This window comes from Desmodus rotundus, chromosome 10 (assembly GCF_022682495.2).
Source record: "Desmodus rotundus isolate HL8 chromosome 10, HLdesRot8A.1, whole genome shotgun sequence".
Classification (NCBI taxonomy): Eukaryota; Metazoa; Chordata; class Mammalia; order Chiroptera; family Phyllostomidae; genus Desmodus; species Desmodus rotundus.
The window spans coordinates 86,248,358-86,265,043 of NC_071396.1; the positions used below are offsets into that span (position 1 = coordinate 86,248,358).

At 48.7% G+C, this 16,686-nt stretch overlaps 1 protein-coding gene across 3 annotated transcripts in view; it reads left to right on the forward strand.

Moving 5' to 3' along the window:
* Nucleotides 1–2,579: 2,579 nt before the first annotated feature.
* The window catches only part of MOCOS (molybdenum cofactor sulfurase), a 49,782-nt gene continuing 35,675 nt past the window's right edge, over nucleotides 2,580–16,686 (forward strand). For all 3 annotated transcript variants that reach the window (XR_008425340.1, XR_008425341.1, XM_053913037.1), the window contains exons 1-5: nucleotides 2,580–2,799; nucleotides 7,208–7,297; nucleotides 10,037–10,103; nucleotides 11,262–11,903; nucleotides 15,141–15,217. Coding sequence is in view for 1 of the 3 variants with exons in the window: in XM_053913037.1 (XP_053769012.1) it covers nucleotides 2,658–2,799; nucleotides 7,208–7,297; nucleotides 10,037–10,103; nucleotides 11,262–11,903; nucleotides 15,141–15,217 (1,018 nt within the window). In the remaining 2 variants the exon portion in view is untranslated. The remainder of the gene's footprint in view (nucleotides 2,800–7,207; nucleotides 7,298–10,036; nucleotides 10,104–11,261; nucleotides 11,904–15,140; nucleotides 15,218–16,686) is intronic.

The window sequence follows — 16,686 nt, forward strand, 5'->3', positions numbered from 1 at the left end:
CAGTTACAAAAAGATAAATATAGCATGGTTCCACTTGTCAGCGGTCCCTAGAGCAGCCAAATTCGTCGAGACAGAAAACAGAATGGTGGTTGCCAAAGGCTGGGGAGGGGAAAAGGAGGAGTCGCAAGATGGAAAGAGTTCTGGAGGTTGGCTTCACAACAGTGTGAATGTACCTAACACCACTGAGCTCTGTGCACTTAAAAATGGCTAAGATAGTAAATTTTATGATATGTATATTTTACAACAATTGAACATTTAAAATTAAAAAGAGTTCTGACTTGGCCCATTCAGATTGTTCACTAGGTGAGCTTGTCCTAAAATGGCACCCTGTGGGTTTGGGGTTTGTTACTTGGCCTCAGAATTCCTCCAGGAGAAGTACCTTACATTCCCAGAAAAAGGACCTAGGCCCTCACTCAGAGCGCAGTTCACGGACCCTAGAGTCCACATCACCCAGGCTAGTTAGAAACACAGAACCTCAGGCCCCATCCCAAACTTAAAGAATCAGAATCAGCATTTTAGTAGACTTCCAGGTGATTTGTGCAATACTGGAAAGGTCTGGCCTAGAGGAAAGCCTCTGGGGATGTAGGGTGTTAAAAACGGGTTGGGAGCATACACAGTAACGGGATCCTGGGAGGAGCTAGCCCTGCCCCTTCCGGATTTAGGGATGGGGAAACAGACCCTGAGAACCACAGTGGCAGAAGAGGTTGCTAGACACACCTGGCTGGGCTCTGTGGACTGACTTCCCAAGTTCTAGCTCATCTATTCTGTGTGCATTGAGAAAGTTAGTCTTTTTTTTTCTTAGCTCCCCTACCTGTCAGAGCCACCTCATATTGCTTATTTAATTGTTGCATCTTTATTAGTACAGATAAGAGTGTACATGTGACCAGTGCAGTGCCTGGTACACAGGGATGACTCCTTCACACTAGCTTTTATTGTCCAAAGTCTTGTTTACAGGCGGAAGTGTCAAGATGGGGGCCAAGATTCCTGCTACAAGTGTGGTCAGAAGGTATCCAGAAGGGGGTGGGATGGGCGGTGATGCTTGGGGAGGAAGGAGATTAGGCAGTGAGCCAGAGAAGCTGGGACAGTTTCTCTGTAGCCCCAGGGGCGCCCGGATACCAGCTCTAGTAGGGTAACCCCCAAAGCACTCTTTCAGACCTGGTACGCCAGATGGGGCCTAGGCCTGGGGCGGTAGGACTGTTCACAGTCCTTCAAGGCGCTCACGATGGGCCACTGGATGGCAGAATCTTCAGGGCGCTCTTCATACAGGCAGAGGCTGGGCCCAGGACTCAGCCGCAGGCATCCTCATGTCACTCGTTCCACTGCGCGTCGTCTGGCCCACGCACAGGACCGCCCCCCGCCTGGGTGCAGCGCATGCGATGAGTTCTTTATTTTCTTTCTTTTTTTTTGTTTTTTGAAGTGGGCGCCCTTTCCACCTCGTCCCACCATGGTATGCTTCGAGAAACTTGGGTTCCCCCACGCGGCCCACATCTGAATCCCTTACTTAGGACACACTTCCCTCACTTGGTTCCACACCGTGCACCTCGTCGGGACCCCCAGTACCTGGTCCCCTTTCACTCTACTCCCCTAGGCGGGCCGGGTACCTAGGATAGCACCTGAGGGTCCCCTACTTTATGCCTGGGCCTCATTTCTTGCACCTGCCCCCCAGCCCCAGGGTCCCGCACAGTACTTCCCAAACACGGGTTTGGCCTGCCCCTCCCTGCTTGACAACGCAGCGACCAGAGACAGAGCCACTCTGCCCGGCACCCTCCCCTTCCCCTGCATCCCGGATGTAGGCGCAAGGGCGGAGCGGAACAGGCACTCTAGTCGGTTGCCTCCTAGCCTCCGGGCTTGGACGGTGCGCAGCCGCCGAGACATTATCAGCTAACCTCTTGAATCCCCAATCTTTTTCTTCCTCCAGTTTTTGCTCAGCTGCATTCTCCCAAACGCTGAGCACACGCTCCTCTGGGGAGCGCCAACCAGGGAAGTCTTCCTTGCAAACGCCATGCCCCGCACACTAGGGTCCCACCGCAGAGAGTGATGGTCCCTGGAGCTGTGAGGAGCTCCGCCCGGGATAGTCTGGCGGTGAGGATTGCCAGGGGATGTCGAGCAGGAAAATGCAATTTGGTGCTCCTTCCACCGGTCTCGCCATGGGAACATAGATAAAGGAGAACTTAGCATTCCAAGTGTCCCCGGGCATCTGCGTGGTCTTTGTGTGGAAGTTGTTCCAAGCGACAACACACACGGTTATTCTCTCCCCTGACCCCAGGTGGAAAAGGGGCAGGAAAGAAGGGAAAGGTCGCTGGTTCAATTCCCAGTCAGGGCACATGCTTGAGTTACTGGCCAGGTCCCCAGTAAGGGACGCGTGAGAGGCAACTGGTTGGTGTATCTCTCGCGAATTGGTGTTTCTCCCCTTTCTGTCTCCCCCTCTCTCAAAACCCCCTTTTTTTTTTTTAAAGAAGAAAAAGTGAAACTCCGTGTGATATTGCGCGCGCGCACCCCAGGTCAACCAGGCAGTTTTCCAGATGCACCGCCCCTGAGCCGTATACCGGTGTCATTGCGGGGCGGGGAAGCGCCGGGCGTGGCGGGGCGGAGTGCGTGTGGGCCGGCTTTCACTGCGGCCCAGCCGGCCTGGACAGCGCGGCAGGCAGGCCTGGGTCATGGCTGGCGGGGAGGTGCAGCCAGGGTCCGAACTGCTGGCTTTCGCTCCATTCCTGCACTCGAGCTCGCAGCCACTCACCTACGGTTATGGCCCGCGCAGCCTGAGCGAGCTGCGGGCGCGAGAATTCGGCCGCCTGGCAGGTGAGAGCGGCGGGGGCACCTGCGCCGGGCTGGCCGGGCAGCGTGGGGGGCACGCGGTTCCTAAGGAGTTTTCTGCCCCAGCCGGGCTGGCCGGGTAGCGTGGGGGGTGTGTGGGGGGTGGGCATGCGGTTCCTAAGGAGCTTTCTGCCCCAGCCAGGCTGGCCGGGCAGCGTGGGGGGCACGCGGTTCCTAAGGAGCTTTCTGCCCCAGATGGGAACGACGTTACCTCATTTGGGGCTCATTTTGAATGGGAAGACCTGGGGGGGACATGTTCATGCGTCTGATTCGTGGATACGGCTCCCTGAGGACCCACCTTCAGCCCCGAGACTTTTTGCTGTCTTGCTCCTTAGACTTTCCAGTGGTATAGGACCAACCTAGACTTTTTTCACCTGTCCCCGTTCTCCGCGAACAGGGCTTAAATTCTGCCCTCGAGAGTGCAGACTCTAAAGGTCCAACTGGGACTGGCGTGGTAAAATGCAAGAGTGTCCAGTGCCCCTGTTTGTTTTGTTGCTCGTCTGGACACAGCAGTGGTGTGTAGGCGATCAGCGGCGGGCGAGACCCGGCTGAGGCTGCTGAGCAGGGCCCAGCACCCGCCCCCTAGCCCCGCTCGGCCCCGCCCCCAAGACTGCGTTCCAGGCTGCTGAGAGGGCTGACCAGCCGCTTTTATTTTCAAAACCTCATTTTTCTCATTTTAAAACAATGCCTCAGAACTGTGGCTCGCTGGGCACTTGAAGAATTAGCAAATTGTAAAATTTGAGCGTTGAGTACAAGGCGCGAGCCTGTCCATTGGACACGAGGATGGGGATCAATCACATCGTGCCTCGAAGTTCCGAAAGGTGGAACAGTTTGGTTACATTTGAAATCAAGCTGGATCTGGTCCTGTGGTGGTTCCCAGCGCATTAATGAAAGGCGGGAGCCCTGCCGCGTGCACAGACGAGGACTGAACCTTTAGCCAGAAAACTTGTGAGAGGGGCTTCCGTGAACCTTAAGAACAGCGTGCCAAGAGAGGGGACGGTCTTCAGGTTAAGTGGCAGGTCGCGGTGTATTTGAAGTGTATTTATTGTCTTGGTGAACAATTACTGTATTTTGCTGTGTATAATGAGCTCCCTTATATAATGCACACCCACGTTTTGGGCCCAAACTTTCAGGAAAAATATCTTTTGTTTTAATTTTTTAATTCTATTATTTATTTATTTATAGTTAGAAACAGAACCAATGATCGTATTCCAGGGTATTAGTTTGCATATGGATATCATTATTATTTTCTAGAGTTACACTTTTAACACGTAAGCATAAATAGAAGAATGAAAAACATGTATATAGGTACGGAATTAGTAGTACCCATGTATAGTGCACGTTTCCCCCCCCCCAAATTTTGGGGGAATAATAAGTGTGCGCATTATACATGGAAAATATGGTAATTGGTGACTGTTCCCTGCTGGTGGCAGAACAGCAACCATGATTTACATTTAATTAAACAGGTAGCTGATTCCAGCTCTTTGGGTCATTTCCTTATGTTTCAGTTAGTGACTCTTTTTGAGCAGCTTTGAGGGCTGTGGCCTCCTCTTTGGGTGTCCCCTGTCTGTGGTTAAGTGGGGAGGCTCAGGAGGATGGGACCTTCTGGCTGGCATGCTCTACCCCATTCTTCACAGTGGCACATTCACCTGCAGGAAACAGTCCATGTCCCTCTGTCTCCACGTTCTCTCTCTGAACTTTTTTATTTTAGAAACTTCCTACCCACAGAAACAGATATGATGAACACCCACAGATGCAGAAGGAGGGAGGAAGGCTTCCCATTCTTTTGAAGCAAGTCCCAGAAGCTGTAATCATGCAGTCCCTAATTATTTTAGCACCTCAATCCCCTAATCCCCTCCAGCTCTGATCCCTCACACCATCATTGGTTGAACCCTCAATACCCCCCTGGGAAAGTAGAGCTGTGTTCTCTGGGCACCTCCTTGTTTGACTCTTATCCTTTAAAGAGCAGCACCTTTTCCCTGCAATGTATAATTTAGATGTGATAGCTCAGATTTCAGGCTGGGCTTCAGGTCCTCTTTAACATCTACTACAACAGATGCTCCTCCTTTCACCATGGGGTTTCTTCTGGATAAACACATCATAAACTGAAAATATCCTAAGCCAAAAATACATTTAATACCCCTACCACACACCATAGCTCAGCCTGGCCTACCTTAACCGTGCTCAGAACACTTGCACTAACCTGCAGTTGGGCAAAGTCACCTAACACAGTGAGTACACTGGAGCATCAGTGGTTTACCCTCATGAAGGCATGGCTGTCTGGGAGCCGTGGCTCGCTGCCACTGCTGAGCATCACAAGAGAAGATCGTACTGCATATTGTTAGACCAGGAACAAATCAAAATTCAAGGACAATTTCTGCTGAATGTGTATTGCTTCCATACCATCATAAACTCAAAAAATTGTAAGTCAAGCCATCAAAAGTTGAGGATTGTCTGTCCCTGTGGTAGTGTTGCATGCATCCTTATTTATTTATCTGTTTATCTCTTTCATGTAAGTGCCTAGCATTTTCTCTACATTATGGTTGAAGTAGGAGTTCGTGGACTAAACTCACCCCTCCTACCGCCAGGAGCTTTGGAACATATCCACCTTTTTTCCCCTCATAGGGCAGGGAAAAGCAAAACAAAACAAAATAACTTTTACTTCCTCTTCCTTCTCCCTCCCCTCATAGATTTTCTGCAGGTTTGCAAGTTTCTCTGGGTAAGTGGTAGCTCTGGATAGTTAAATAAATCATCAGGACCTTGGATTAGGCAATGGTTTCTTATGACACCAAAAGTACGAGCAACAATAACAACAAAAATAGACAAATTGGACTCCATCAATATTAAAACTTTAGTGCACAATGGATACATTAAAAAAAAAGTGAAAGGACACCCCAGTGATTGGGAGAAAAGGTGTGCACAAATACTCATAGCAGCATTATTTTTAATAGAGAAAAAAGTGGGAACAACTCAAATGTTCATCAGCCAGTGAATGGATAAACAAAAATACTATCTTCATACAATGGGATACTATTCAGTCATAAAAAGGAATGACGTTTTGATACATGCTCAAATATGGATGCACCTGGAAAATACTGTGCTAAGGGAATGAAAGCAGACACAAAAGACAGTATTTTGTATGATTCCATTCATATAAAATATCCAGAATAGGCAAATATGGAGACACAGAGTAGATTAGTGGTTGCTAGGGCTGGAACTGGGAGTGACTGGGAGTGCGTACAGGGTCTCTTTTTGGGTTGAAATAAAATTTCTAAAATTAGTTTTGATGGTCTCACAACTTTATGAATATACTAAAACCACTAAACTGTATACTTTAAAAGGGCGAATTGTGTGCTATGGGAGTAATATGTCAATAAAGTTGATATAAAACAAACAAAACCCATCCCGCAGAGAAAAAAATACTTGTTAAGTGAAGGAAAGAATGAATAAGTCTATTTACCTTGTATGCTCTTGAAAGTGTATCTCTGAGTTTGTTCCACGTCAGTACTTCTACAGGGCCAGATGGGCGGACAACAGTTCTTCGTTCTAAATGTATGGTGATGATCATTCAATTCATTTCTGATTTTTTGCTGTAGCTGACAATGCTGCATTGAATATCCTCATAGAAAGGCCGTTTCACAAAAGCACGGTTGTTTATAAGATCAATTCCCAGAAGTATAATTACTGGGTCAAAGAGAGTTTGCATTTTAAGGTGATACCAATATTGTCCAATTGCTGTCCATAAAGAAGTTGTACAGATTTGCCCTCCTCCCAGCCATGTACCAGGGGGCCTGTTTCCCCGCACCCTCACCCACGCAGTGACTTATCACCCTTTTGATCTTGGCCACCTGGTGGGTAAACCTCGGTACCTCACTCTCATCTAAATTTGACTTTCTCAGTTTATGAGAGAGGCTGAAAGGATCAGTTAAAGTATGCACTCGTATTTTCTGAAGCTCTCAAAGCCTCCAAGAGGTGTAGAATTCACATGAGAAAGCAAAATCGGGGCTGGGCCACCAGGGGAGCTGCAGAGAGACTCCACAAGAATGTGTGAGTCATAGGTGAATTAGCTTCTCCGTCCTTGATCTCAGACATCTGTCGGGCTCTTCCTCCATGTGAGATGCTCTTCCAGGGTCATAAGAGAGCTGGTTCATCAGGAAGGCTCTCTCAGGGCTCTAAAGGTCATTAAATACGCAGTTATTCTGTTGCTCACGTCTGCATGTGGATTCAGAAGCACATATCAAGAGACTGGGAGATATGATTGGCGTGGTGTTACGTCTAAACACATCATGTTTAGGAAATGGGCACTGCCCAAGCTCACACAAACCAGCTCTAGGTAAAATGAGTGGAAAACTTCTGAAAATTTACCACAGCTTTATTTTGTGCTTTCTTCCAGGAACCGTCTACCTTGACCATGCAGGAGCCACATTCTTTGCCCAGAGCCAGCTCACTAGCTTCACTCAGGATCTCACGGAAAATGTTTATGGTAAAGAAAAACACACCATAACTGACTTTTGCATTGAACATTAGCCAACTACATGCAGCTAATATATCTCTGCTTAATAAATGCTGGGTTAATAGAATGGGGCTGAGCCTGACACCCAAAGCTCAATAAGCACGCTGAAGAGGGGACCAGGCAAACACATGCCCTTCCCATAACATGCGTGCTGCTGGGATGAGAGAACTGGCTCGGGGACACATGGGTTCCTTCCGGAAGAAGGGGTCTGCATCAAGAAGGGCACAGAGGTGCAAGGTGCTGTATCTGGTGGTGTGATGACTCTGTACAACTGGCACTGTGCAGAGAGTGGGACAGCAGGAGGAGCATTCATTCATTCATTCACTCCCTAAATATTCGATCAGCCATTCTGGTGCTGGGGTATGGTACAAATGGCAACGAAGTCCCTGCCTTCGTAGACTCTGGACTCCGGTCTAGTCAAGGCAAGACCTTAATGAAGTGATCTCCAAATAAATGTAGATTACCAACTCTGTGAAGGCCTCTGGGGGGTCTGGATCTGCAGAGTGACAGTGGGGTGGCAGTGTGAGTGTCAGGGAAATTTCCTTAGGAGTGGGGTCGATGCCGGCACTCATTGGGAAGTTGGGAGAAGGGCGTTCCAGGCAGAGAGAACAGCAAAAGCCAAGCCCCTGCTGTGGTTTCAGGAACCAGCCCAGGAATTCAGAGGGAGGGGAGGGGAGCAGTGGAGGTGTGAATGGAGAGGTTGGTGGTGCTTGATAGGTGCCCTGTAGAGTTTGATCTTTATTCTAGAAACAATGGCCAGTCACTGAAGGTGTTAATCAGCAGCAAAACGGGATCAGGAGAAGACTTTGGGAAGGGAGTTTGAAATACCAGCAGTATGAGCTGCAACGGTGGTAATGATAACAGCAGTGAATAATAACTGCACCAAGCACTCCTGGCGCTTCAGGTCCTGTTCCAATGCTTCATCTGCGTTATCTCTCCTGTCTCCCAACAAGCTAGGGTACCGGTTCTGTTGTCACCCCTGTTGTACAAGTGAGGAAACGTCCCCCAAGAGAGCAGGTAATTACCCTGAGCTGTGGGGAGGTGGGGGAGCTGAGTCTCTAGGCAGTTTGGCTCGGGAGTGCAAGTCCTTAGTCTCCACCAGACTGCCCCAGGGCATGCCATCTTGTCCTGCCACACTAAGGCTCTGGTAGCCAGCAGATACTTACATCTGGGCAACAGTCTCCAGGGAGGATGCCCATTAAGCACTTTATTTTGACTTTAATCCATGGTTCTCACAGAGACCTGCAATTCTCTTTCCTTGACCTTGGTAAGACTCAAGTGGTGGGAAAGGGGCTGACCGGAGAGATGATGCAGGTGGTCCTAGTGACATGGGGCTACAAACCAAGGTGATGAAAGGCAACCTGGGTAAGTCACAGGTTACTGGCTGACATGGAAAAGGAATATTGGTAGCTTCAATGGCCTAACATCCAGTGTACTTTGAGGAAACTGAAACAAAAAACCCAAAACAGAAAATCACAAGATTTGCCTTAACATGAACAGGTGCTCTTGCTCCTGGGAAATGCTGGTGACCAGGCCCTGCAGGACAGGTCCTTGGAAAGGTCTGTGTTTGCATCTGGGGGCCCTGTTTTGAGGGAGATACTGTGGGACCGACACAGGGGGCGCACCAGGATAGGGGAGAAAAAACTAGAAATTGACAAGGGAAAGGTGAAATTGGGAGAGCCTTTCACCTCGAGAAGGGGTGGTTCTGGGGAGTGGTGATGGCCCCTCCACACATTTGGAGGAGCAGACGTATGTGTTCCTGCAGACACAGTGCCAGTAGCAGGGGTGTGAGTAGGTACAGGCAACAGACGGGGACTGAGGCTGTGTGGTGTTCATGGCTCTGTCCCATGGTTAGGGGAAAGGGCAGCCTCCTGAGTGTGTACACTTGGCTCTCTGGAGTTAATGAACAGAACTGGGCTGGGCACCTGTGGGGAAACCTGCAGAAAAGGGTCTTGCATGGGCCCAGCTGCCTCTGAGCTGACTCCCAGTTCCAAAATGCCCTTCCTAGATCCTGTCTTATTTTCCTAGTGAGGAGAGGGGTTTGTTTTGTTTGTTTGCTTAAGAGCTTTCTGAGTTACATTTTATATTCATAAAATTCACCGATTTCAAGAATACAGTGTAATGATTTTTAGTAACTTTACTGAGTGGTGCAAGCATCACTATAAATTGTTTAGAATATTTAATTCCCACAGTAAGGTCTCTGATGCCCATTCACAGTTGATATCCGTTGCTCCCCCAGCCCATCACCCTCCCTCCATCCCTTCACGCTTAGCCCAGGCCACCACTAACCTGCTATTTTCTGCATCTCCATACAGTTGCCTTTGCTGGAGATTGTAAATAGAATCATACAACACGTGATCTCTGTGTCTGGCATCTTTCACTTAGTATGCTTTTGAGATTCATACGTGACATAGCCAGTAGTTTGTTCCTTTTTACTGACAGATCATTTTCCACTGTATGGATGTGTTACATTTTATCTCTCTGTTCTCCAGCTGACGGACATTTAGGTTCTTTACAAATAGAGCTGCTGTGGACATTCCTGTGCGTGACTCTGTGTGGACCTGTTTTTGTGTCTGTTGAGTACATAGGAACGAAGTCTCTGTGGCGTATGATAGTTTTATGCTTAACTTCTTGAGAAACTGAAGGACAGGGTTTTGGAGGAACACAAGTAGTGAGTGACTTGATGGCTTTGTCTTTGTAACCTGCCAGGTAATCCTCACAGCCAGAACATCAGCAGCAAGCTCACCCACGACACCGTGGAGCAGGTGCGCTACAGGTGAGTGGCAGGGACGCCAGCCTGAACGGGCACTCCCAGGTGTATGGACTTCCTACTGCTTGCCTGCATCCCGCAGAGGTTCTGAACTGGTTTCAGAAACATAACTTTCAGCTAAATGGCCACACACACAATTATATAAAGATCAGGGTCAGAGGACAGGAAGGTGAGAGTGAGTAGGTGCCAAGAGGGAAAGACCAGAGGTGCAGGTAGGCAGCTCTGAAGTGTGCAATGCTATGTGTGCGGCCCCAGGTTAGTGCCGTGGCTCCTGCGGAACAGAGTGGTGAGGAGTGACCCAGCTTGCAAGTCTTGTTTTTAGAGAGAAGAAAACAGTTTCTCTGGTTTTTCTTTTCATGTTTCCTTAGGCATCTTGTTTTAGTCATCCCCCCTTTTTAAAAATAATAGTTGCACATTAAATAGCTCTTTAGCCTGGCTGGTGTGGCTCAGTGGATTGAGTGCTGGCCTGCAAACCAAAGGGTTGCCAGTTTCATTCCCCGTCAGGGCACTTGCCTGGGTTCTGGGCCAGGTCCCTAGTAGGGGGCACGTGAGAGGCAAACACATTGATGTTTCTCTCCCTCTCATTCTCTCTCCCTCTGTCTAAAAATAAATAAATAAAATCTTTTTTAAAAAGCTCTTTATATTTTTCCATATGTAATAATTAGTATTTGGTAAATAATTTTCAGGTGGCACCTAAAGCTACTTGAATTGATACAATATTAAATTATTTCCAATCTGAAAAGAATACTGGGTTGCCAATATTAAAAGCAACGTGAAACAAGTTGATGACTTAAAACTCGTTATGACAGAGCCACATAGTAGGCCGTTCGTGGGGGCGGGGAGTGGTGTTTTCAACTAAGGTGAAGGAAGTTGTGGAATTCTGTCTTCTCCTGGGGGGTGCGGGAGTTGGGAGGCGAGGTGATTTTGCCAGTTTACATGCACTGGTCATCTCTTCCCACAGCCGCCTCTGTACCTGCCCTAACTTCACAGTGATGGCAGAGCCTATCCAAGTGTTTGTTTGTATGTTTGGTTTTTGGCTAGATGTTTGTTTGTATGTTTATTTAAGGTAGAGAGACATCATATTTAGTAGAAATGCAACTAATCCCAAACACTGGGGCACTGGGGCGAGACCAAGTGCTTGTCTGACCGCTGTGCTGCTTCCAGGGTTTTGGCGCACTTTCACACCTCCCCAGACGACTACAGTGTGGTCTTCACAGCCGGGAGCACGGCCGCTCTGAAACTGGTGGCAGAGGCCTTCCCTTGGTCGTCCCCGGGCCCAGAGAGTCGCGGGAGTTTGTTCTGTTACCTCACCGACAACCACACCTCCGTGGTGGGCATGAGGACGGTCGCCGGAGCCAAGAACGTCAATTTCATGCCGATCAGGCCAGAGGACGTGTGCTTGGCGGAGAAGCAGGGTGCGGCCACCAGTGATCCCGACTGCCAGCTTGTGCATCTCTTCTGTTACCCAGCTCAGAGTAACTTTTCTGGGACCAGATACCCTCTGTCCTGGATAGAAGAGGTCAAGTCCGGGCAGACGTGCCCTGTGGGCGTGCCTGGGAAGTGGTACGTGCTGCTGGACGCAGCCTCCTATGTGAGCACCTCGCCTTTGGACCTGTCGGTTCACCAGGCCGATTTCATCCCCCTCTCCTTCTATAAGATCTTTGGCTTCCCCACTGGCCTGGGTGCTCTGCTGGTGCATAATCGAGTGGCTCCCCTGCTGAGGAAAACCTACTTTGGAGGAGGCACAGCTGCTGCGTACCTTGCAGGAGAAGACTTCTATATCCCGAGACAGTCGGTGGCAGAAAGGTAACCTCACTGTGGGTGTGGCTTGGGCAGAGTTCAGCAAGTCCAGGGTCTGGCCTGGGCCCCCTGCAGGGTTGTGCAGGCGACCAAGTTGGGCCACTGGGGTCAGGGGAGTTGGCCTTTACTGGCGGCAGGGCTCAGAGGTGGGAGGCGGAGGTCCGTGGCTGGGTGAATTCTGCTTCTGTCTGCTCCTTCCCAGCTGTGGGAGGACAAGGGCCAGCAGGAAAAGGCTGCAAGCTAAAGAGGCGAAAGGATCGGAAGATCCTTTAGATGGTTTACAGCTGTTAGAATCAGCATGGCTTGGCCCTAGTTAATCAGAGGAATCAGTTCAACTAGAGGCCACCAGGGTTGTGGGGCTCTGTTGACAGCAGCCTCTGTGAGCCCTGCTGTGAGTTACAGAGGACATTGGAGGGCCCGCAGCTACTTGTCATCAAATGGCACAGACCTCTGACGGTGTATGTGTCTTTCTCAGGCCAGGGGGAGGCGATGTGGGCTGTTTGGGAATTTCCCAGAAGGCTGTGGCTGGTACCTACAAGGTTGAATATGGGAGAGGGTGAACATGGAAGCTGAATCAGGGTTCTGCTGCTTCCAAAGGAGGGGATTTCATGGGATTGGGACAGGTTGGGTTACCTGTTGGTGTCTTGAGAAGGACCAAGGCCTGGATGGGAAAGGGAGTCAGATCCCCCACAGACCCAGGTGCAGGCTCAAGGGTCCTGCAAAGAGGGCTGTGGCTTTGACAGTGGAGTTATTGGTTAAGTGTGGAGGCCCCAGAGCTGGTTTGCTGCTGGAGAGTGAGTCCTGGCCTCAGTGCACACCAGCTGTGGGAACAGGGGCATATGACTTGATCTCTGCCCCTCCTGTTTTTCCCATAAAGTGGGCCTCTAAAAGGGTACAATTTTTTTAGAGCTAATATAGGCGAAGCACCAAAATGGAGTTGTCATCAATACATTGTGAGGCTATTTAATGTCTTTTTTAATTCAGAATTTCTCTGTAGGTGGGGGATTGATTCTAAAACAGGAACACTAATGTAAAACGTTTTGAAATCAAGTATGATGATATAGCATGTAATATGATTAAGTGAGAATAGAAAGATAGGCACAACATATAAATTAAAGGCAGAACAGAATGACAACCCAAACCCTTTTTTTTTTTTTTGTAATCTTTACCTGAGGACATTTTTTTCATTGTGTTTAGAGAGAGGAATTGTGAGAGAGAAATATCTATTGATTGCCTCCCATACCCGCCTGGACCAGGGGTATCGTGCGACCCCAGGCCAAGACCAGGGATCAAACCCACACCCTTTGGGTTATGGGATGACACTCCAACCAACTGAGCCACTCTGGCCAGGGTAACAACCCAAACTTTATTGAGCCAGGAGGATGGGTGAAGGCAGAGAGAAGCGGGGTGGTTCATTCAGGCAGAGCATTGGTGAGCTGGGCTGGACCAGACCACTTTCCTTCAATTTGGGCGGGTTGCCTCGCATACAACAGGTACCACACCAAGATTCCCAGAAACATAAAGGTCTTTATTTATGGTTAGAAGCCTAAGTCCTTTCTTGTGAACTTAGGACTAGAACTCAAGAAATTTAACACTCAACCTAAACATTTTTTGAGCATGTTACCTGGAACATGTGTTAATCTCTTCTATTTGATAACCTTTGATGGAGACAACCTTCCTTTCCCCCTAAGAGTCTATTAATTATTGATTAAGAAATAATTATTATTGACCAATTAATAAGTCATTATTAGCTAATAATGTTTAATTTATTAAAGATTATGTACTAATTCATTAGTGATCAATTAGTAGTTTATTCATAATTGATTCATTATTAATTCTATATGTCTATTATCATTAGCTTTATAAGGAAATTAATATTGCAGTAACAATATTTTGAGCAAATCTTATCCCTAGACTATTAGAATACAAAACACAATATTCCCATTACAAGCTTCAACTTGTACCAGGCAGCTGTTTGCCACCATCCTTCATCCTTGCTGAAACCTCCTCATGTTTCCGTTTCCCCATCGCTTCTGCAGCAGCCAGAGGTGTCTTGTCAAAGTCTAGGTCCCATCTTGTCAGTCCTCCCTGCTTAGAGGAGTGACAAGTCCTCTCCCTCCTGGAGCCTCTGTTATCTCATGCAGGGTGGAAGTTCTCTGACTGTGTGTCCTATCACTCTCTGCCTCGCCTGCTCCCTCCCAGCTCCATGGACCTTCTTGCTGTTCTGTGACCGAGTTGGACTCTGCTTGATCAGGGTGTTTGCCACACTCTCTCCCTGGAATGCTGTTCACTCTGAAACTGGGAACTTAGCTGTTTCAGAATGGGCGGTTTCCCCCACTCCCTTCCACTCTGTTTCTGCTCGAATGATCTCCCTTGGAGAGGACCTCCCCTGACCATCTCCTCTGAAGCAGCCGCCAGCCCTCCAGTTTACTCATCTTTGTTGCATTTGTCACTACCTGGCTTGTTGCTTTTTTGGCTTTTCCCTGCATGTGTGTTGCTCATTGTCCCTCGTTTCTGTGCGCTCAGGAGAACGGAAGCTCTGCGTGGGCAGGGGTTTCACCCGTTGTGTTCACTGCCGCGTCCTTAGCACCTAGAACAGTGGGCAGCACAAGAAAGACTTGGTGAATATTTTGACTGAATGAATAATTATAAAATGCCGACATATGAACACCTTGATGATCAGGAGGAGGTACATCAGCTGTGTTGAGAGCCTCATAATTTATTTATTTATTTTTATTTTATTTTATTATTATTATTTTTTTTACCAAAGCCTGTGGTTCTATAGACTTTGGAATCACAGACTCTGGTGAAGACCCCCAGAGCTGCATGGTTGATCACCCTGAACTGATGCCCTGTCAGTCGTGCTCTCTTGGGGTCAAGTGCAACATTTCAAGAGCCCAGAGCACCTGAGGTTTTGTCAAGGCCAAAGTCTTCCTGGGGCAGCAAAGCATCTCTCCGCTTGTTAATGTGTGAAGATGGCGACTATCTTTTAGGGCCTTTTGTTGCTACCTCCAGCCACCCTGAGAGAGCTGCAGAGTGGTTCCAGGACAGAGGCAGCCTGACGGGGCTTGTTGTGCAAAGCCCTCTGTCCTGAGGGGGAGAGGGCAATGGTATCTAAGGCAGCAGAAGGAAGGTTCTCATAGATTATGGCTAAGCCTAGAATTGAAACCTCGTTTCGTACCACAAAATGCACATGGAGACGTGCGCCACAGCTCGCCCCTGTTCCCCTCACCCTGGTTACAGGTTTGAAGATGGCACCATCTCATTCCTTGACGTGATAGCGCTGAAACATGGATTTGACGCCCTTGAGCACCTCACAGGTAGGGGGACATGTATCCCTGTGGACTTTGCTCCTGTAGCCCATGTCCTCGAAGGAGCCCCAGCAGGGGTGTGATTCAGAGGAAGGAGAGTCTGTGCCAGGGACTGGCACACGCAGCGGGACAATCACTGCAGTTCAGGCTGATTCCAAAGAACTTCACCATGACTACTGAGACAAAAGCAGGAGACTGGGGCTTTTGCTTTTTTGTCTGTTAAGAGAAGATTTTAACAGGTAAGAGATATCCCAAATCAGGGGATTAATAGCTTCCCAGAAGCAGAGGAGACGTCCTGGGTTCCTGGCCTGGGCTTGGTTACAGATCCTGAGTCCTTTTTCAGCTCTTACCTTGTGGGATTCTTGCTGCAGCCACACTGGGGAGCTAGATGCCAAGCCCACTTGATCCACGAAGAAACTTATGCTCAGAGAGGTTAATGTCCAGGTCAGGGACCTGGTAATTGGGAGGGCTGGGATGTAAGCCCAAGACATACCAACACCTAACCCCGAGCCTCCAACCACCATGTCTGATGCTGGCCTTGGCAACGATGCACATTTTCCTTCCTGACAAGTGTTAGGGTGTGTGGGCAGATGTTAGGCTGACACATAAACAGATGCCACTTCCATTTATGGGTCTTGACACAGGTACATGACTAGAAGAACCTCTGTCCCTCCTGCTGTGCTCCTGGGTGCTCCTTCTAGGTAGAGGCTGAGCTTCTAGAACTGGTTGGTGCTGCTCCTACCATCCTTATGGGGGTGGTGCTGTGGTGAACCAGGGGCGTGACTTAGCCGTTAGGCAGTCCGTTCTTTCTCTTTAGTTACAGTAATGGGACCCTGCAGATCTGCAGCCTTAGCCCAACACTGGGGGCAGACAGGATGCCTGGGGAGACAGGGTTGCCCCGCAGGGAAGTGAGTGGGCATCATCCAGGGCAAAGAGAAGAAAATCAAGACGAACATTGAGAAATGAGCATTTTCCAAGGCAAGATATTAACATCGGACCCAAAACACAGGTGGCAGGGTCTGACAGGGGCAGGGCACCTTTGAAAGCAGATGGACAATATCAGTTTTCCAATAAGGCAAACACTGGTTTTTCCAGTTTAAGTGTTCTTTTTCTTTTTTAAATTGTCCTCTGTGTGTGTGTGTGTGTGTGTGTGTAATCACCGGTTTAGCCACTTTGAAGTGCACAGTCCAGTGGCACTGAGCACACTCACGTTGCTGTGCAGCGACTCCCCCACCCCCAGCCTCCATCTCCAGGACTTTTTCATCACCCCGCTGGAACTCTCCCCATTGAACAGGGACTCCCCACTCCCTCCTTCTAGCCCCGATGACCTCTGATCTCCTTTCTGTTTCTATACATTTGCCTATCCTAGGCACCTTTATATAAGGGGAATACTACAATATTTGTCCTTTTTTTGGTCTCTCTTATTTCACTTAGCACAAAGTTTTAAAAGTTCATTCATGTTGTAGCATATATCCTTA